This window comes from Anomaloglossus baeobatrachus, chromosome 6, assembly GCF_048569485.1.
Source record: "Anomaloglossus baeobatrachus isolate aAnoBae1 chromosome 6, aAnoBae1.hap1, whole genome shotgun sequence".
In the NCBI taxonomy this organism is placed as follows: Eukaryota; Metazoa; Chordata; class Amphibia; order Anura; family Aromobatidae; genus Anomaloglossus; species Anomaloglossus baeobatrachus.
Window position 1 is genome coordinate 260696118 of NC_134358.1, and position 22570 is coordinate 260718687.

The 22570-nt window shown below is 46.2% G+C and overlaps 1 protein-coding gene across 4 annotated transcripts in view; it reads right to left on the reverse strand.

The window, feature by feature from the left end:
• Positions 1-1099: 1099 nt before the first annotated feature.
• The window catches only part of ZCCHC2 (zinc finger CCHC-type containing 2), a 118613-nt gene continuing 97142 nt past the window's right edge, over positions 1100-22570 (reverse strand). For 2 of the 4 annotated variants that reach the window (XM_075314838.1, XM_075314836.1), the window contains 2 exons: positions 14207-15688; positions 11417-13680 (listed from right to left, as the gene is read on the reverse strand). In XM_075314838.1, the coding sequence (XP_075170953.1) occupies positions 13619-13680; positions 14207-15688 (1544 nt within the window). In that variant the 3' untranslated portion in view covers positions 11417-13618. Of the gene's footprint in view, positions 1150-11416; positions 13681-14206; positions 15689-22570 lie in introns of those variants that run through there. The other 2 variants (XM_075314839.1, XM_075314837.1) reach the window with 2 other exon arrangements.

Here is a 22570-nt window from a genome sequence, read left to right on the forward strand (position 1 = left end):
CAGAACTTTTCACCCACAACTGCTCATGGTTCTGGGTGCATATTGGACCTGACAGATTCACTTTAATACCACTTAACTGGTGGTAAAGCCAAAACCTCGATTTCTGATATAATTATGCACAATGTTATGTTTAAACTAGGAGGAACTTTCCAAATGAGCATTATGTAGACACGATACTTTCCTGGAAACTTGGATGTGTTGCCTATTCCTCAAATCAAAGAAATACGGCACTCCGCTAACGTACGGTGCCAGGATAGGGTCCCAATCCTTAGTATAAATCCTCAGAAAGAATCCGGCACTCAAACAAAGATGTGTGGTAACAGGTGCTTTATTATAACTCCGCGTGTGAACATGTGTTTACAAGGAGTATATTTGACGTTTCGGTCGTATTAAAAGACCGAACGGTAAATATACTCCTTGTAAACATATGTTCACACGTTGAGTTATAATAAAGCACCTATTACCACGCATCTTTGAGTGCCGGATTCTGAGGATTAGCCTATTCCTCATCACATAAATTAATTTAAAAGAAAGTTTGATAAAGCTATGGTTTGCACAAAATCTGTTTTAGAGTTGCTAAGAAAATAGCCTCTGAGACACTTGAGAAATTTGCACTGGATAAAATGAGGACTGCAGTTTCTCACATTAGATATAAAGCACGTTCCTTTCCCCTCCCCAGTCGTATTTTTTTTTCAATTTTTAAAAAAAAAAAAAAAAAAAACAACTTAGACACTTATTGATTGTGTGCCACAAATACCATTATACATCTGTTACTGTAATCTTATTAAAATTTTGCAGCTGTCTTCGAATAAAAGTAATTTTAATGCAATATGAGTATAATAAATTATTCAGATGAAGTGTTGCCTCAGTGCTTCACTGTTGGCGGAGTCATTCACATTTCTTCAAATAAAGTAGAGCTTGAACCAAACACTCGCTTGGTGAGGTGCATCTGTACTATATTAAAAAATTAAATAAGCAGAGAAAAGGATTGTACAATAAACGGATTCTTCCCCATGAGCAATCAAAATATATGCACATAACCACAGGCTTTGCAATTAAAATATTTTGCAATAAACAAATGATATAACAAATGTCTTACCATATTTTGTCAGGTATATTCACCAAATCCATGATGGTCTTTAAATTGAACTAAAAAAAAAAAAAAAAATTGTTCATACTGCCAATTAGTGACGTGTGCCACTGCCACCTGTCAATGCTATATTTTACAGATACTGAGAAAGTTGTGTCACTAATTGTTGATTTGGATGATTATTAAAGGGAAGGTGTCGCGGATTTATATAATCCAAACAATGATTACTTGTAAAATAACATGCAGTTATGTTATCTTGCTTTAAATAAAGATGTCTTTCAGTTTTTATATCGCTGGAAAGCTGGCAATGGGGGCTGACATTTTACATTCCAAGTTTTAGCACGACAGTGAAGGCTCAATTTACAGCAGCTCATGGACATAGGCGAGAGTAGTCGGATTCCGACCCATTTAGTTTTATTACAACTGAAATGGTAACGCCTATATGGGCTTCCCAATTCACAGCCGTGGGTGTGATCAGCCGCCATTTTTCCATAGCCCACGCTTTCGGCTGGGCTGCATTTTTCCTCTGCAGCAAGGATCTGAAAGACCAAGCAGTACCATCCTAACAGATCCTAGAACAGTAACGTTACCGACAGCTGGAGTCGTGTATTACTGTCTGCAATGACACCCCCTCCCCCAAGCCCCGCTCTCCCACCACTGCCGGCGTCCATGCAGCAGAGGTGTGTGTTTGTGTGTGTGCATGCAGAGCATGTGAGTACCGGCACCCTTCCCCCCTCTGCTACTGTCTACACTGACACCCACCCGCTCTCCCTCTAATCCTGTCCTGTGTGATAGGGTCTATTGAGCTGTGTATCTAATCCTCTCCTGTGTGATACAGCAACTCAGCAGACAGTATCTAATCCTATCCTGTGTGATACTGTCTGCTGAGTTGCTGTATCTAAACCTATCCTGTGTGATACTAGCTGCCAAGCCATGTGTCTAATCCTCTCCTTTATGATACTGCCAGCTGAGCCATGTATCTTAATCCTCTCTATATGATACTGATACTGTCTTCTGAGTTGCTGTATCTAATCCTATCCTATTTGATACTGCCTGCTGAGCCATGTATATAATCCTATCCTGTGTGATCCTGCCTGCTGAGCTGTATCAAATCCTATCCTGTGTGATACAGCAACTCAGCAGACAGCATCTAATCCTCTCCTGTTTGATACTGTCTGCTGAGCCTTGTATCTAATCCTATCCTGTGTGATACTCCAGCTGTCGTTGGTGACACTTTATACATTTCTGGTCACCAGCAAAATGGCTCTGCACTGTGATCCTAAATTTCATTCTCTGTTCCTTTGAAAACACCCAGGTTGGGAGGGGGAGCTGTGACATCACACACAGGAGAGCAGATTCTGCCCACTTGACTGCAGCTGTAATCCAGGCTATTTCTACAGTATGATTTCTGTGGGATTTCAGCAACTGCTCCCCCTAGTGTTTAACAGTGGAAAATATCAAACTATTTTTGTTAGATTTTTCTCAATTAAAAACAAATAATATTTAAACAAAACATTAATACTTTAAATTTTTTCAGTTAATGAAATTTTTTTTTTTTGACGACACCTTCCCTTTAAGTTCTATTTAAGGACAACTTATTATTGGTGAATATACCTGATAAAATATTTGACTATAAATGATACATTTTAAGTGCAAAACCTATGGTTATGTGCATACTTTTGAGGTGCAACTGAAGAAGAAAAAACCCCCGACCCATTTCTGCCACTCCAACAGGGGTATAAAGCTAGACCTAGGAATACTTAACCCCTTCAGCCCCCAGCCTGTTTTCACCTTAAAGACCTGGCCATTTTTTGCAATTTTGACCAGTGTCACTTTGACAGGTTATAACTCTGGAACACTTCAACGGATCCTGGCGATTCTGAGATTTTTTTCGTGACATATTGTACTTCATGTCAGTGGTAAATTTAGGCCGATATGTTTTGCGTTTATTTGTGAAAATTTCGGAAATTTAGCGAAAATTTTGAAAATTTTGCAATTTTCAAAATTTGAAATTTTATGCCCATAAATCTGAGATATGTCACACAAAAAAGTTACTAAATAACATTTCCCACATGTCTACTTTACACCAGCGCAATTTTTGAAAAAAAAAAAAAATTTCCGTTAGGAAGTTAGAAGGGTTCAAAGTTCATCACCAATTTCTCATTTTTCCAACAAAATTTACAAAAAAAAATTGTTTAGGTACCACATCACATTTGGAGTGATTTGAGAAACCTAGGCGACAGAAAATACCCAAAAGTGACCTAATTCTAAAATCTGCACCCCTCACTCTGCTCAAAACCACATCCAAGAAGTTTATTAACCCTTTAGGAGCTTCACAGCAACCAAAGCAATGTAGACGAAAAAATGAAAATTTTACTTTTTTAACACAAAAATGTTACTTTAGCCATAAAAATTAGTATTTTCACAAGGGTATCAGGAAAAATGCATCATAAAATGTATCGTGCATTTTCTCCTGAGTACGCAGATAGCCCATATGTGGTGGTAATCAAATGTTTGGGCACACAGCAGGACTCGGAAGGCAAGGAGCGCCATTTGAATTTTTGAGTGCAAAATTAGCTGCACTCATTAGCGGACGCCATGTCGGGTTTGAAGACCCCCTGAGGTGCCTAAACAATGGAGCTCCCCCACAAATGACCCCATTTTGGAAACTAGAGCCCTCAAATATTTTTTCTAGATGTTTGATGTGCACTTTGAACCCCTGGGGGCTTCACAGAAGTTTATAACGTTGAGCCGTGAAAAGAAAAAAAAAATTTTTTACCACAAAACTGTTGCTTCAACCAGGTAGCTTTTTTTATCACAAGGGTATCAGGAAAAAATGCACCATAAAATTTATGGTGCATTTTCTCCTGAGTACGCAGATACCCCATATGTGGTGGAAATCAAATGTTTGGGCGCACGGCAGGACTCGGAAGGCAAGGAGCGCCATTTCACAGCAAAATTGGTTGGAATTATTAGCGGACGCCATGTTTCATTTGGAGACCCCCCTGAAGTGCCTAAACAATGGAGCTCCCCCACAATTGACCCCATTTTGGAAACTAGACCCCTCATGGAATTTATCTAGCTGTTTAGTGAGCACTTTGAACCCCTGGAGGCTTCACAAACGTTTGTAATGTTCAGCCGTGAAAATATTTTATTCTTTTTTTTTACCACAAAATTGTTTTTTCAAACAGGTAGCTTTTTTTTCCACAAGGGTATCAGGAAAAAATGCACCATAAAATGTATTGTGCAATTTCTCCTGAGTACGACGATACCTCATATGTGGTGGAAATCAATTGTTTGGGCGTACGGCGGGGCTCAGAAGAGAAGGAGCGCCATTTCACAGTAAAATTGATTGGAATTATTAGCAGACGCCATGTTTCATTTGGAGACCCCCCTGAGGTGCCTAAACAATGGAGCTCCCCCACATGTGATCCCATTTTGGAAACTAGACCCCCCCCCCCCATACAAAAAAAATTAGTTTGGCGAAATAAAAAATACAGACATCAGAAAAAAAAAAAAAAAAGGGCGCCTGCCACTAAGACCAGTGCCAAACGTGAGAGCAATGCACGAGTCTCGCATCGCATCATCCACTGCAGTCTGGAAGCGAGCAACTGCGCTGGATAATGCGATGCGAGAGGGCGGGGCGGCAGATGAGAAAGGGCGCAGCGGATGGAAGATGGGAAAGGGCGCAGCGGGTGGAGGAGCGGCAGAGGATGGGAAAGGGCGCAGCTGATGGATGATGGGAAATGGCGCAGCGGATGGATGGGAAATGAAGCAGCGGATGGATGGGAAATGGCGCAGCGGATGGAGAAGCGGCAGAGGATGGGGGGGGGAGGCGAGATGGGGATACCTACCTTACAGGATGGATCTAGGCAGCAGGATCACAGCAGACAGAAGAGGCAGCAGATGAAGGAGGCAACAGATCGAGGAGGGTGAGAGGGGGCAGTAGATGGAAAATGGGAGAGAGCAGGCAGCAGATCGGGGAGGGGGGCAGAGTCTGATGCGAGAGAGAGATGGCACATGTAGGGGGAGGGAGGGGGGCTTGCAGCACATGTAGGGGGAGGGAGGGGGGCTTGCAGCACATGTAGGGGGAGGGAGGGGGCTTGCAGCACATGTAGGGGGAGGGAGGGGGGCTTGCAGCACATGTAGGGGGAGGGTGGCTGGCTTGCAGCACATGTAGGGGGAGGGTGGCTTGCAGCACATGTGCTGCAAGCCAGCCACCCTCCCCCCACATGTGCTGCAAGCCAGCCACCCTCCCCCCACATGTGCTGCAAGCCAGCCACCCTCCCCCCACATGTGCTGCAAGCCAGCCACCCTCCCCCCACATGTGCTGCAAGCCAGCCACCCTCCCCCCACGTGGGGGGAGGGTGGCTTGCAGCACATGGAGGGATAGGTGATGTGGCGATGGAGAAGGGGCAGCCGATGACGGCGGCGGCGGCCGCTGCCGATCGGGTGCAGCAGCGGCTGAAAAAGGTGGGTGCGACGACGGCGGGGACGGCGGTGGATCGGGAGCGGCGGCGGGGACAGCGGTGGAGCGGGAGCATGGCGGCGGAGACAGCGGTGCAGCGGGAGCATGGCGGCGGGGACGGCGGTGGATCGGGAGCGGCGGCGGAGGCAGCGGTGCAGCGGGAGCATGGCGGCGGGGACGGTGGTGGATCGAGAGCGGCGGCGGAGACAGCGGTGCAGCGGGAGCATGGCGGCGGGGACGGCGGTGGATCGGGAGCGGCGGCGGGGACGGCGGTGGATCGGGAGCATGGCGGCGGAGACAGCGGTGCAGCGGGAGCATGGCGGCGGGGACGGCGGTGGATCGGGAGCGGCGGCGGGGACAGCGGTGGAGCGGGAGCATGGCGGCGGAGACAGCGGTGCAGCGGGAGCATGGCGGCGGGGACGGCGGTGGATCGGGAGCGGCGGCGGGTGCAGCGGGAGCATGGCGGCGGAGAAAGCGGTGCAGCGGGAGCATGGCAGCGGGGACGGCGGTGGATCGGGAGCGGCGGCGGGGACAGCGGTGCAGCGGGAGCATGGCGGCGGAGACAGCGGTGCAGCGGGAGCATGGCGGCGGGGACGGCGGTGGATCGGGAGCGGCGGCGGGGACAGCGGTGCAGCGGGAGCATGGCGGCGGGGACGGCGGTCGATCGGGAGCGGCGACGGGGACAGCGGTGCAGCGGGAGCATGGCGGCGGGGACAGCGGTGCATCGGGAGCATGGCGGCGGGGACAGCGGTGAAGCGGCAGCAGCGGCGGGGCGATCGGAGACAGCGGCGGTGAAGCGGGAGCAGCGGCGGGGCGATCGGAGACAGCGGCGGTGAAGCGGGAGCAGCGGCGGGGACAGCGGTGAAGCGGGAGCAGCGGCGGGGCGATCGGGGACAGGGGCGAGCAGCGGGGCGATCGGGGACAGGGGCGGGCGGCGGGGACAACAACTTACCGCTCTCCTCGGCTTCTAGGGACGATCACAGGCCGCATATCCACATTGATTGGAGAGAGCGGTCACAAGACCGGTCTCTCCAATCAGAGCTGGGGGCGGGTGAAGCATCGATCACCCAGCTCCAGCCAATGGCCAGTGCTACATCAGCACTGATCAGGGCTGGATTTCAATGTTCCAGCCATTTTCAATGGCTGGAACATTACAGTGGCTGTAATTGGCTGAGCGGCGTTCGTCAGCCAATCACAGCCTCTGTAGGTTCGGGGAGGAGGCACCACCCCTCCTGACGTCAGGCAGAGGTCCCCTCCTTCCCGAATCCACCGTTTAAGTAAATAAATTTCACTCCCCGGGGCTCCGGGACCGCGATTTCGCCAGGACGTACTGAGTACGTCATGGGTCGTTTAGCACCATGTCACCATGACGTACTCAGTACGTCCAAGGTCGTTAAGGGGTTAAAGGGAAGGTATCGTCAAAAAAAAAAAAAATTCCAATAACTGAAAAAATGTAAAGTAATAATGTTTTAATGTTTTGTTTAAATATTATTTGTTTTTAATTGAGCAAAATCTAAAAAAAAAAATTAGAAAGTTTGATATTTTCCACTGTTAAACACTAGGGGGAGCAGCTGCTGAAATCCTACAGAAATCAGACTGTATAAAAAGCTCAGATTACAGCCTGCCGTAAAGTGGGCGGAGTCTGCTCTCCTGTGTGTGATGGCACGCCTCCCTCTCCTAATCTGAGTGTATACAACAGATAACAGAGAATGACATGTAAGGACACAATGCACAGCCATTTTCCTGGTGACCAGAAATGTGTAAAGTGTCACCAAGGACAGCAGGAGTATCACACAGGATAGGATTAGATACACAGCCCTGCAGACAGTATCACACAGGATAGGATTAGATGCACAGCTCAGCAGACAGTATCCCACAGGAGAGGATTAGATACACAGCTCAGGAGACAGTATCCCACAGGAGAGGATTAGATACACAGCTCAGCAGACAGTATCCCACAGGAGAGGATTAGATACACAGCTCAGCAGACAGTATCACACAGGAGAAGATTAGATACACAGCTCAGGAGACAGTATCCCACAGGATAGGATTAGATACACAGCTCAGCAGACAGTATCACACAGGAGAGGATTAGATACACAGCTCAGCAGACAGTATCCCACAGGAGAGGATTAGATACACAGCTCAGCAGACAGTATCCCACAGGAGAAGATTAGATACACAGCTCAGCAGACAGTAGCCCACAGGATAGGATTAGATACACGGCTCAGCAGACAGGATCCCACAGGATAGGATTAGATACATAGCTCAGCAGACAGGATCCCACAGGATAGGATTAGATACACAGCTCAGCAGACAGGATCCCACAGGATAGGATTAGATACACAGCTCAGCAGACAGTATCCCACAGGATAGGATTAGATACACAGCTCAGCAGACAGTATCCCACAGGATAGGATTAGATACACGGCTCAGCAGACAGTATCACACAGGAGAGGATTAGATACACGGCTCAGCAGACAGTATCCCACAGGATAGGATTAGATACACAGCTCAGCAGACAGTATCCCACAGGAGAGGATTAGATACACAGCTCAGCAGACAGTATCCCACAGGATAGGATTAGATACACGGCTCAGGAGACAGTATCCCACAGGATAGGATTAGATACACGGCTCAGGAGACAGTATCCCACAGGATAGGATTAGATACACAGCTCAGCAGACTGTATCACACGATAGGATTAGATACACAGCCCTGCAGACAGTATCACACAGGAGAGGATTAGATACACAGCTCAGCAGACAGGATCCCACAGGATAGGATTAGATACACAGCTCAGCAGACAGTATCCCACAGGATAGGATTAGATACACAGCTCAGCAGACAGTAGCCCACAGGATAGGATTAGATACACGGCTCAGCAGACAGGATCCCACAGGATAGGATTAGATACACGGCTCAGGAGACAGTATCCCACAGGATAGGATTAGATACACAGCCCTGCAGACAGTATCACACAGGAGAGGATTAGATACACAGCTCAGCAGACAGGATCCCACAGGATAGGATTAGATACACGGCTCAGCAGACAGTATCCCACAGGAGAGGATTAGATACACAGCTCAGGAGACAGTATCCCACAGGATAGGATTAGATACACAGCTCAGCAGACAGTATCCCACAGGATAGGATTAGATACACGGCTCAGCAGACAGTAGCCCACAGGATAGGATTAGATACACGGCTCAGCAGACAGTAGCCCACAGGATAGGATTAGATACACGGCTCAGCAGACAGGATCCCACAGGATAGGATTAGATACACAGCTCAGCAGACAGTATCACACAGGATAGGATTAGATACACGGCTCAGCAGACAGTATCCCACAGGAGAGGATTAGATACACAGCTCAGCAGACAGTATCCCACAGGAGAGGATTAGATACACAGCTCAGCAGACAGTATCCCACAGGATAGGATTAGATACACGGCTCAGCAGACAGTAGCCCACAGGATAGGATTAGATACACGGCTCAGCAGACAGGATCCCACAGGATAGGATTAGATACACAGCTCAGCAGACAGTATCACACAGGATAGGATTAGATACACGGCTCAGCACAGTATCCCACAGGAGAGGATTAGATACACAGCTCAGCAGACAGTATCCCACAGGAGAGGATTAGATACACAGCTCAGGAGACAGTATCCCACAGGATAGGATTAGATACACAGCTCAGCAGACAGTATCCCACAGGAGAGGATTAGATACACAGCTCAGCAGACAGTAGCCCACAGGATAGGATTAGATACACGGCTCAGCAGACAGTAGCCCACAGGATAGGATTAGATACACGGCTCAGCAGACAGTATCACACAGGATAGGATTAGATACACAGCTCAGGAGACAGTATCCCACAGGATAGGACTGGATACACGGCTCAGCAGACAGGATAGGATTAGATACACGGCTCAGCAGACAGCTTTTCTCTGCTTTTCACTTGTCCCTACTGACAGTCTTGGAAAAAAGACAGATTCTGTCGAAACGTTGATACCATTATTACTGATGGACATAAAAAGAAAAAATTGTAGCAATAATCAAAAGAATAAAAATTAATACAGAGCAAAAAACATCTGGATTCTACTTTTTCTTGTTGTCCCGTTTTGAGTGCCGGACTTATTTTTCTTGTATATATTAAAATAAATACAGTCGTAGTAAACAAACGTTTTGTTGGTTGAAAAATAAAAAGGCATCAATCCGATTGTAAATAAAAAAGAAATTGTTTTACAACTGTTGTACACAGAAAAGAAAACATTTTTATTTTTTGCCAAAACGAGAAATGTGTTCTTGAGCAGGAGCACAGAGAATGTCAGGGGAGGTGAGCGCTGATCTGACAGGAGCTCACAGACAGACACAGAGGACGGAGCAGGTCCACAGCAGCACAGAGGATGTCAGGAGAGATGAGCTCTGATCTGACAGGAGCTCACAGACAGACACAGAGGAAGGAGCAGGTCCACAGCAGCACAGAGGAAGGCAGGAGAGGAGAGCGCTGATCTTACAGTCTAGGTGTATATGTGTTGTGGCTCTGTGAACAGTGTATATACATATGGGGGGGCTCTAACCACCATATACATATATACACACACACACACAGACTGATCGGTGGAGGAGCGGCGGTGAAGGAGCGGCGCTAATCGGTGGAGCGGCGGCGTCCAGCGGTGTAGGAGCGGCGCTGATCGGTGGAGTGCACCTGAAGATAATAAACCACAGGAGAGTGACGGTGACAGATAACACACATATACATACTGTTACACATATACACAGACAGATCAGAGGCCCCACATATATACAGACTGGGGTTAGAGCCTGCCAAGTCTGTATATATGTGGGGGCTCTGATCTGTCTGTGTATATGTGTAACAGTATGTATATGTGTGTTATCTGTCACAGTCACTCCTGTAGTTTATTATCTTCAGGTGCACTCCACCGATCAGCGCCGCTCCTACACCGCGCCACCGATTAGCGCCGCTCCTCCACCGATCAGCGCTGCTCCACAGATCAGTACCGGTCCGCCACCGCTGCACACCGCCCCTCAACGGATCAACGCTGATCTTCAGCTGTCGGTAAGGCTGGTTCTGTTCTAGGAGGCGGAGCTGTTAGGACAGAAGCTGGTGCTGCTTGTTCCTTCAGATCCTGGCGGTAGGGGGAAAAAATACAGCCCAGCCAAAATCGTGGGCTATGGAAAAATGGCAGCTGAACCCACCCACGGCTGGGAATTGGGCAGCCCACATAGGCGTTACCATTTGAGTAGTAACAGAACTAAAGGGGTCGGGATCCGACTACTATCCCCTATGTCCATGAGGTGCTGTAAATTGAGGCTGCACTGTCGTGCTAGAACTTGGAATGTGACATGGCAGCCCCTATTGCCAGCTTTCAAAGATTATAAAAACTGAAAGACATCTTTATTTATTGCAAGATAACATTATAACTTCATGTTATCTTACAAGTAATCATTGTTTGGATTATAAAAATCCGCGACACCTTCCCTTTAAAATGTCTAATAGGGACACAACAGAACATTTCACAGACTTGTAAATGGTCACTAATAACTAATACAAGTTGTTCTAACTTCACTTTAGTGTGCAGCAGTGTGGAGTTTTTAGGTTCTGTAGACAGTAGTGTGAAATGATCTCAGGTGATCATCAATGAGTAAACCTCTTTAGCTTATGACATTTTGAGTAGTGTAACAAAACTACGTAGGAATACTTCAAAGTACTGTCTACTAAAGAGTAACTAATTTACTGTATGGTTTGAATAATAAGCAGTTTTACTGTGACTGTAAGATACAAAAAACACATTTTCCGCAAATGTAAATAAAGAGACAACACACATTGCTTTACTGTTTTTGTTCTTTTTTTCCCCCTTTCATGTTTATTGCTGTTAATTCAAGGAAATAATTTTGCATAAAATCCAAAATCTTTTCTAGAAATATAGGTAACCTTTCCAATACATAACAGTTGAAATATCAAAGTATATGGTAAACATACGACAAGAAGGTAACGCCTCGCTCTTACAGTACAGTATTGTAGAATCCTCTTATCTTGCAGAGTTTTGTACTACCTTCTTTGTGTTCAATCATATCCAAAAATATCTAGAGTTTAAAATAAAATAAGATTTTCTCTTAAATTAAAGCTTTATATGAACTAGTAACTAAACACTGTTCTCAGACATCATAATGTGATGCTTTATTTTTATAGACAGAAAAAAATAGAACTGCATTAGCTAGGGAGGACAAAAAAGGCATTTTACATAAAGACCTACTTCTTTCAAGTATTGCGATTTGTCTGGAAGCAACTGTACATTTGTTTTTCTATTTTATGGTCTGTAATACAATACATGTAGGTTTGCATATGTATTTACTAGTTATAACTGCTGTGAAAATATACTTCACCTATGTAAAAGGCATTTTAATGAATATCCTCCCAGCAAATGATAGGAATGCAAAAACAAAAACAAAAACCGACATACAATGCTGGTAAATGACTGCTGCTTAAAACATGTCCATAACTTCTAGATAACCTCAGTGCACAAAGGTATAAACATTATCCAGAAGACTGTAGTGCATATGTTGGCAAAACACAGCAGCATGAGTCTTTTGACAATAAGACAAAGTTTCAGACTTTCACATTATGCATCACACTTAGTGGTAAACATGGAAAAACTTGTAACGCTTCTATACTTCTAGGAGCAAAAATATTCCTAAAATTACCCAGTAAAGGCTTTTAGAGTTAAATACTGTCATACATCCTGAGTGTAAATAAGTTAGAACTGGGTGTGTGACTTACAAAACATTGACCCTTTGGTCAGATGAAAATGCAAAACTGAACTCTGAAGCCTTAACAAAATGGTGCAAGTCCATTAGTCAGACAAGCTTAAGGAGGTTGTCCACTACTTGGAAAACCCTGTCTCCATTACTGTTTGCCCTCGTAGAACAACAACTCTTCTACTCACCTCTGATGCTGGTGCCATTCCAGCAGTGTCAGTACTTTTTCTTGGGGATCATGTGACATTACATCACGGGAGCCCTGCGACCAATCAGCTCTAGCTTCCCCCTCATTGCCTTCGGACAAACTTTGAACATGAAGAGGAAGGTAGAGCTGCGGCAGGCCGCTCAATTTTTATTTATATTTCATAGGTCTCCAGGCAGGAACAGTGAAGCCAGCACTCACGTCACGTCAGCCCCGTGAGAGCGAGTGCCGACAATGCTGGAATGGCACCAGCACCGGAGGAGTCTATAAGCACTGGTTTTTTAAAGGGGTAAACATGGTGACTGAGAAGAGGTTGCCTGAGTAGTGGACAATCCCCTTTAATAAAAACCTAGAATAAAAATGTTTGCTTTTTCCTAGACTGAAAATAACATCTCAGACAACTTATTAGCAAAGAACATAATAATGGACAAAGCAGTAGTTACAAGGGGAATACACTTTTTTTTTTTTTTTTTTAGAGAGAGATCATCCAAGTCATACTTCAACACAACTCAAATTAGGAGCACACAGATTCCTCCCAATAAATATCTACACTTTGCGTACTAGTGCTGTTGTTGTATAGACATTTTTTCACCTAAAGCACATTAGCTTGCAAACTCACATTTCCAATATAACTGAATTAACAAAACAGATTCTCAGTTTTACTCAAGTTAACTTAGAACAGCTGAAGATGTTGGACCTACAGTGGAGAAGTTCTTTATCTACAAATTCTTAGCAGAAATATAAAAATTGCATAACAATCCCAGATCCATTAAATGAATAAATGCTGTCAAGTCTTCTGCAATATTTATAGTTTAGAATAGATGAAGAATCTTCTTAGTCTCCTGGTCAGGATCCCATAGAACCGGTATCGAGGCCATGTTATTAAGCCACTCTTCATCATGGCTGCATCCTGTCTTCAAGTTCAGGGTTCACATTTCATGGCTAGGCAATGGCGAGAACTTAGCTCCCTCAATGAAAAGGAAAGCAAAACTTCGGTACCATAACATTAGATGTGGATACGGAGTACATTTACATTTTTTGAGACTTATTTATTTTATCTGAAATGGTTTCAGTCTGCAGAATCCAAAGAATCATTAGAGGGAATAGGGTTATACCTCAGCCTGAAAGTGCCTAAAACAGGAAAGAAAACTACTGAGTCAATGTAGAATTATAGTTCAACAAAAATAATTAAACGTGGACAAAGAAGCACAACAAAAAGGCACTTTTCAAAAAATGGAAAATCCAAGTATCGGACAAATGCTTACTGTACAGCCCCACAAACAGCACGTAAGCTGCTATGCTCTTTACTTTGTAATTTAGGGGCTTCGCTCTTATTTTGCTCTTCATTTCTTCTTTTGGCTAAAGAAGGCCAACAATATACGTATGCCTTACAATAGACACTGATAAAGAGTTACATAGGCACAAGAGTTGATGACTAGGCACAAAACACCAAGACGTGGGAATTTACACATTTCTTTGTAACAGGGCTATCAATACAAAATTTGGTGACCGAGATCAGAGCAGATCGGCACCATTGAAGACAGGTGTGAGAGCAGTACACATTCACACAAACACACAGCTGAATCCCAGCCATCACGTGGAGGAAAGGAAAGACAAGACAGTTAGAAACATGTCCTCTGGGAGCTATCACGATTACCTTGCTGACTGGCATCCATTGGTGGCTGCTTACAGTCCTGGGCATAATGGCCATTTACCCCACAGTTATAGCAGGATATATTCCCATTTTTCTTAGTCACTGATCCATTCGCATTGCCCACTACATTAGTGGCTGGGTACACTGAGAACATCCTGCCAAAATTTGCCATCTGTTGCACTCCATAATTGGCTTGACCACCAAGCACAGGCTCATGCATCAGTCCATTGGTGTAAGGGGCCTGATGAAAGAAGACAGGATACTGTGTTCCATTGCTCTGGTGTGCTTGGCTGAGGTAGGTGTTATTGCAAAGTGATGGAATAAAAAGTGGAGGAACTCTGGTATACATCTGTCCAGTGATTGGGTTAGGATAGTAGAAACTGCCAAAAGGTATTGCCCCACTGTTTCCACATCCACATCGACGTCCACAGGACCCACAAGTTCCTTGACCCACTTGCTGAGGTGGTGGCAGTGCCCCATTTGTGCTAGTATTACCAACTGTAGCACTAATGAAAGAAGTGCTATCACTCTGTGCAGTACTGTGAGTTAATGCAGGACTTGGACTGGGTGCTGGTCCAGGGCTATGGGTAGGAACTGTGGGAGGAATTGACTGTAACTGAGCTATGCCACCACTAACTGCCTGAGTGGCAGCAACTGTTGCTGAAGAATTCAGCACATTAGTATTTGGTGACGACACCACACCACTGGCAAGTGATGGTACAGACAGCGCAAAAGGGACTGTTGCAGGTGCTGGGGGCAAGTTTGTGGTTGGGAGATGCAATTTTATCTTTGTACTTACAGGCTTTGCTCCAGCGCTTCCATCCAAGTGATGTGCAACCTGATTAAGGCTTGCCATTTGTGAAATGGGTTTAGATACTGAGTCTGATGTAGTCACGGGGGAGGCTGAAAACCCACTTGGAGTGTGAACGGATAGAAAACCAGAACTGGAAGAGCCTACGCCCAAACTAGTCTGTGCTGATCCATTAACGGTACAGTTTTCTGTTGGCCCCTGAGAAGGTAATTTCATTCTATGAACTGGGATATGCAGAGCAGGGTTGCTCGGTTGATAATTACGGGGAAGAAAAGTGGAAGGAACAGGCAGAGGGGAAGCCAGCAAGTCCATGCATTTTTCAGATTCTCCCACAGCAGGACCTGCAGGTGGAACCACAAGCGCAGGAGAATTCTGGTTAAATAATTCACTCACAGGAGACATGGATACAGGACTGACAAGCATACCAAGAGTCTTTCCATCTGCAGGTATGGCCGATGGAAGGCCATGTTCCATTTTATCTGCACCACTTGGCATCACACAATGCAATGGAGGCAAAAGATGAAAATGTGGGAATTTGGGATTGTTCACGGTCTCAGTAGTACTGTCTTCATTCTTAAGGTGCTTAGACAATTTGGCAGTGGAAGCATTAACTGCTCTAAATGTTGTGAAACCAGAAATATGTTTGGCAGAATCTTCTGAGTTACTGTCTGTATCTGCAGAAAAAAACAAAACAAAAAGTAGCCTGAAGGAAATAGTGCAGATAGTAACAAAAAATAAATAAGTAAATTCAACGGCTAAAACTGAACATTAACCAGATACAAAATGCTACTTGCCAAGCAAGACTGTTGTCCACAAACACACCTGACTGCTGTAAAATGGTTGTGATGATTTATTGCCAAGGTAGAATTGAGCTTGTTTTTTATGTAAACCAGTCACACCACAGCCAATTTCCATTTTTTTTTTTTAGTTTTCGATTTGGGGGAAAAAAATTCCAAGTGTGTCGAATAACAAAGTGCAATTCCACCTTTGTTTTTTGTTATTGGCCAAGGGGAGTGATGTGAATTTATATTTTTAAAAACATTTTTTCATTGTATTTGTTAAACCGCTTAGGGGACTTGAAACTGAATCTGTTCGCTTGTACTATATACAGCACTGCTACACTACTGAAATGAATAGTGGAAATCAGTCTGCTATAAATGCCAACTGCAGGCTGGTTTTCACAGGAGTACCGTAATAACAGCGCAGGGATTCCGTAGACCCCTGACTGTCTTGACACCCCATTGTCGGTCCGCAATCATGTCACAGGTGTGCCGATGGACGCATACAATGGCATGCCTCCCTGACAGTGATCGTTAAATGCTGCTCTCGGACATTGACAGAGGTATTTAACAGGTTTACAGCTACGGACAAATGATGGCTTGGTAACAGCCATTATCTGCCAGGAAAGATGTGTGCTGGTCGTGTAGGGGACGCGACATGAAGCAACAGTATTTGGAAGAGATTAAAGGGAACCAGTCACCAGATTTGTCCATTATAAGCTGCAGCCACCACCAGTAAGCTCTTATATACAGTGTTCTAGAACACTGTATATAAGTGCCCAGGCCGCTCTGTATAACAAGCTTTTATTATACTCCACTGCGGGGCTGTCAGGTCTAATGGGTGTCACTGGTCTCGGGCCAGCGCCTCCTCTCTTCCTTCCATAACCATCTTCCTTCCCGGCTCAATGTGGATGACGCATGCTACATCATCCACTTAGAGGCTTCCATCGCACTCCTCTGCCCTCAGCAGGGAAAAGACCGCCTGCAAATGTGCACTACAATACTTTGCTCTGCCCCTAGCAGGACAGAGAAAAGTGCATGTACACGGGAGCGCAATGGTGGCCTCTATGTGTATGACGTACCATGCATTATCCACACTGATCAGGGAAGGAAGATAGGAGGTGCCGCTCCAAGGTCAGCGACGCCCATTAGCCCAGACCACCCTCAGGCGAGTATAATAAAAGCTGTTTTTTACATTATACAGAGCGGCCTGGGCACTTATACAGTTAGGTCCAGAAATATTTGGACAGTGACACAATTTTCGCGAGTTGGGCTCTGCATGCCACCACATTGGATTTGAAATTAAACCTCTACAACAGAATTCAAGTGCAGATTGTAATGTTTAATTTGAAGGTTTGAACAAAAATATCTGATAGAAATTGTAGGAATTGTACACATTTCTTTACAAACACTCCACATTTTAGGAGGTCAAAAGTAATTGGACAAATAAACCAAACCCAAACAAAATATTTTTATTTTCAATATTTTGTTGCGAATCCTTTGGAGGCAATCACTGCCTTAAGTCTGGAACCCATGGACATCACCAAATGCTGGGTTTCCTCCTTCTTAATGCTTTGCCAGGCCTTTACAGCCGCAGCCTTCAGGTCTTGCTTGTTTGTGGGTCTTTCCGTCTTAAGTCTGGATTTGAGCAAGTGAAATGCATACTCAATTGGGTTAAGATCTGGTGATTGACTTGGCCATTGCAGAATGTTCCACTTTTTTGCACTCATGAACTCCTGGGTAGCTTTGGCTGTATGCTTGGGATCATTGTCCATCTGTACTATGAAGCGCCGTCCGATCAACTTTGCGGCATTTGGCTGAATCTGGGCTGAAAGTATATCCCGGTACACTTCAGAATTCATCCGGCTACTCTTGTCTGCTGTTATGTCATCAATAAACACAAGTGACCCAGTGCCATTGAAAGCCATGCATGCCCATGCCATCACGTTGCCTCCACCATGTTTTACAGAGGATGTGGTGTGCCTTGGATCATATGCCGTTCCCTTTCTTCTCCAAACTTTTTTCTTCCCATCATTCTGGTACAGGTTGATCTTTGTCTCATCTGTCCATAGAATACTTTTCCAGAACTGAGCTGGCTTCATGAGGTGTTTTTCAGCAAATTTAACTCTGGCCTGTCTATTTTTGGAATTGATGAATGGTTTGCATCTAGATGTGAACCCTTTGTATTTACTTTCATGGAGTCTTCTCTTTACTGTTGACTTAGAGACAGATACACCTACTTCACTGAGAGTGTTCTGGACTTCAGTTGATGTTGTGAACGGGTTCTTCTTCACCAAAGAAAGTATGCGGCGATCATCCACCACTGTTGTCATCCGTGGACGCCCAGGCCTTTTTGAGTTCCCAAGCTCACCAGTCAATTCCTTTTTTCTCAGAATGTACCCGACTGTTGATTTTGCTACTCCAAGCATGTCTGCTATCTCTCTGATGGATTTTTTCTTTTTTTTCAGCCTCAGGATGTTCTGCTTCACCTCAATTGAGAGTTCCTTAGACCGCATGTTGTCTGGTCACAGCAACAGCTTCCAAATGCAAAACCACACACTTGTAATCAACCCCAGACCTTTTAACTACTTCATTGATTACAGGTTAACGAGGGAGATGCCTTCAGAGTTAATTGCAGCCCTTAGAGTCCCTTGTCCAATTACTTTTGGTCCCTTTAAAAAGAGGAGGCTATGCATTACAGAGCTATGATTCCTAAACCCTTTCTCCGATTTGGATGTGAAAACTCTCATATTGCAGCTGGGAGTGTGCACTTTCAGCCCATATTATATATATAATTGTATTTCTGAACATGTTTTTGTAAACAGCTAAAATAACAAAACTTGTGTCACTGTCCAAATATTTCTGGACCTAACTGTATACAGTATTCTAGAATGCTATGTATAATAAGACCTTACTGGTGGTAGCCGCAGCTTAAGATGGACAACTCTGGTGACAGGTTCCCATTAAAGAGGACCTATGAACAAAATCCACTCTTATAAAAAAAAATACTGTAATTATGTGTTTGTTTTTCCTTGTTTTGGTCAGATACTTACTGCTTTCAAATTCAGTATCTAAAAACTTTTGATCTGTATACCTATTTTTCAATAGAAGTGTGCCGCCAACTTGTAGATGGTATGGCTTTTGCTGGTAAATTCTAATTTGCATGCGTGCACAGAAGAAACAGATGTTTTGCCTGCCTCTCTGCAGCGATTCCCTTTTTATCACTGGTCTTTGCTGTGAGGAGTCTCATCACACCCATTGTAGCAGAGACCACTGCAATCGTAATAAACTAAAAGTGCTGTGGAGAAGGGAGGGAAGAAGGGAATTTTGTTTACTTACCGTAAATTCCTTTTCTTCTAGCTCTAATTGGGAGACCCAGACAATTGGGTGTATAGGCTATGCCTCCGGAGGCCGCACAAAGTACTACACTTAAAAGTGTTAGGCCCCTCCCCTTCTGCCTATACACCCCCCGTGCTCCCACGGGCTCCTCAGTTTTGGTGCAAAAGCAAGAAGGAGGAAAAATAATTATAAACTGGTTTAAAGTAACTTCAATCCGAAGGAAACTCGGAGAACTGAAACCATTCAACATGAACAACATGTGTACACAAAAAAACAGGGGTGGGTGCTGGGTCTCCCAATTAGAGCTAGAAGAAAAGGAATTTACGGTAAGTAAACAAAATTCCCTTCTTCTTTTTCGCTCTATTGGGAGACCCAGACAATTGGGACGTCCAAAAGCAGTCCCTGGGTGGGTAAAATAATACCTCGTAAGAGAGCCGTAAAACGGCCCTTTCCTACAGGTGGGCAACCGCCGCCTGAAGGACTCGTCTACCTAGGCTGGCATCCGCCGCAGCATAGGTATGCACCTGATAGTGCTTCGTGAAAGTGTGCAGGCTCGACCAGGTAGCCGCCTGACACACCTGTTGAGACGTAGCCTGGTGCCTCAAAGCCCAGGACGCTCCCACGGCTCTGGTAGAATGGGCCTTAAGCCCTGAGGGAACCGGAAGCCTAGCCGAACGGTAAGCTTCGATAATTGGCTCCTTGATCCACCGAGCCAGGGTTGATTTGGAAGCCTGTGACCCTTTACGCTGGCCAGCGACAAGGACAAAGAGTGCATCCGAGCGGCGCAGGGGCGCCGTACGAGAAATGTAGAGTCTGAGTGCTCTCACCAGATCTAACAAGTGCAAATCCTTTTCACATTGTTGAACTGGATGAGGATAAAAAGAGGGTAAGGAAATATCCTGATTGAGATGAAAGGTGGATACCACCTTAGGGAGAAATTCCGGAACCGGACGTAGAACCACCTTGTCCTGGTGAAAAACCAGAAAAGGGGCTTTGCACGACAACGCTGCTAGCTCAGACACTCTCCGAAGAGAAGTGACTGCTACTAGAAAAACCACTTTCTGCGAAAGTCGTGAGAGGGAGATATCTCTCATTGGCTCGAATGGTGGTTTCTGAAGAACCATCAGCACCCTGTTTAGATCCCAGGGTTCTAACGGCCGCTTGTAAGGTGGAACGATGTGACAAACTCCCTGCAGGAACGTGCGTACCTGTGGAAGTCTAGCTAGGCGCTTCTGGAAAAACACAGAGAGCGCTGAAACTTGTCCCTTAAGGGAACCGAGCGACAAACCCTTTTCCAGTCCAGATTGAAGGAAGGACAGAAAAGTAGGTAATGCAAATGGCCAGGGAGAAAAACCCTGAGCAGAGCACCACGACAGGAAAATTTTCCACGTCCTGTGATAAATCTTGGCGGACGTTGGTTTCCTAGCCTGTCTCATAGTGGCAATGACTTCTTGAGATAACCCTGAAGACGCTAGGATCCAGGACTCAATGGCCACACAGTCAGGTTGAGGGCCGCAGAATTCAGATGGAAAAACGGCCCTTGAGACAGCAAGTCTGGTCGGTCTGGTAGTGCCCACGGTTGGCCGACCGTGAGATGCCACATATCCGGGTACCACGACCTCCTCGGCCAGTCTGGAGCGACGAGGATGGCGCGGCGGCAGTCGGCCCTGATCTTGCGTAACACTCTGGGCAACAGTGCCAGCGGAGGAAACACATAAGGGAGCTGAAACTGCGACCAATCCTGAACTAAGGCGTCTGCCGCCAGAGCTCTGGGATCTTGAGACCGTGCCATGAACGTAGGTACCTTGTTGTTGTGCCGGGACGCCATGAGGTCGACGTCCGGCACCCCCCAGCGGCAACAGATCTCCTGAAACACGTCCGGGTGAAGGGACCATTCCCCTGCGTCCATGCCCTGGCGACCGAGATAATCTGCTTCCCAGTTTTCCACGCCTGGGATGTGAACTGCGGATATGGTGGAGGCCGTGGCTTCCACCCACATCAAAATCCGCCGGACTTCCTGGAAGGCTTGTCGACTGCGTGTGCCGCCTTGGTGGTTGATGTATGCCACCGCTGTGGAATTGTCCGACTGAATTCGGATCTGCTTGCCTTCCAGCCACTGCTGGAACGCTTTCAGGGCAAGATACACTGCCCGAATTTCCAGAACATTGATCTGAAGCGAGGACTCTTGCCGGGACCACGTACCCTGAGTCCTGTGGTGGAGAAAAACCGCTCCCCACCCTGACAGACTTGCGTCCGTCGTGACTACTTCCCAGGATGGGGGTAGGAAGGATTTCCCCTTCGATAATGAAGTGGGAAGAAGCCACCACCGAAGGGAAGCTTTGGTCGCCTGAGAGAGGGAGACGGTCCTGTCGAGGGACGTCGGCTTCCTGTCCCATTTGCGTAGGATGTCCCATTGAAGAGGACGCAGGTGAAACTGCGCGAAAGGGACTGCTTCCATTGCTGCCACCATCTTCCCCAGGAAGTGCATGAGGCGCCTCAAGGGGTGTGACTGGCCTTGAAGGAGAGATTGTACCCCTGTCCGTAGTGACCGCTGCTTGATCAGCGGAAGCTTCACTATCGCTGAGAGGGTATGAAACTCCATGCCAAGGTATGTGAGCGATTGGGCCGGTGTCAGATTTGACTTTGGAAAATTGATGATCCACCCGAAACTCTGGAGAGTCTCCAGGGTAGCGTCGAGGCTGTGTTGGCATGCCTCTTGAGAGGGTGCCTTGATCAACAGATCGTCCAAGTACGGGATCACCGAGTGACCCTGAGAATGGAGGACCGCTACTACAGTAGCCATAACCTTGGTGAAAACCCGTGGGGCTGTTGCCAGGCCGAATGGCAGTGCCACGAACTGCAGGTGTTCGTTTCCTATGGCGAAGCGCAAGAAGCGCTGGTGCTCTGGGGCAATCGGAACGTGGAGATAAGCATCTTTGATATCGATCGATGCAAGGAAATCTCCTTGGGACATTTTGGCGATGACGGAGCGAAGGGATTCCATCCGGAACCGCCTGGTCTTTACGTGTTTGTTGAGAAGTTTCAGGTCTAGGACAGGACGGAAAGACCCGTCCTTCTTTGGGACCACAAACAAGTTGGAGTAAAAACCGTGGCCCTGTTGATGAAGAGGAACAGGGACCACCACTCCTTCTGCCTTCAGAGTGCCCAGCGCCTGCAGAAGAGCCTCGGCTCTCTCGGGAGGCGGAGAAGACCTGAAGAATCGAGTCGGGGGACGAGAGATGAACTCTATCTTGTAACCGTGAGACAGAATGTCTCTCACCCAGCGGTCTTTTATTTGTGGTAGCCAGGCGTCGCAAAAGCGGGAGAGCCTGCCACCGACCGAGGATGCTACTAGAGGAGGTCGAAAGTCATGAGGAAGCCGCCTTGTTAGCGGTGCCTCCAATGTTCTTTTTAGGACGTGACTTAGACCGCCATGCA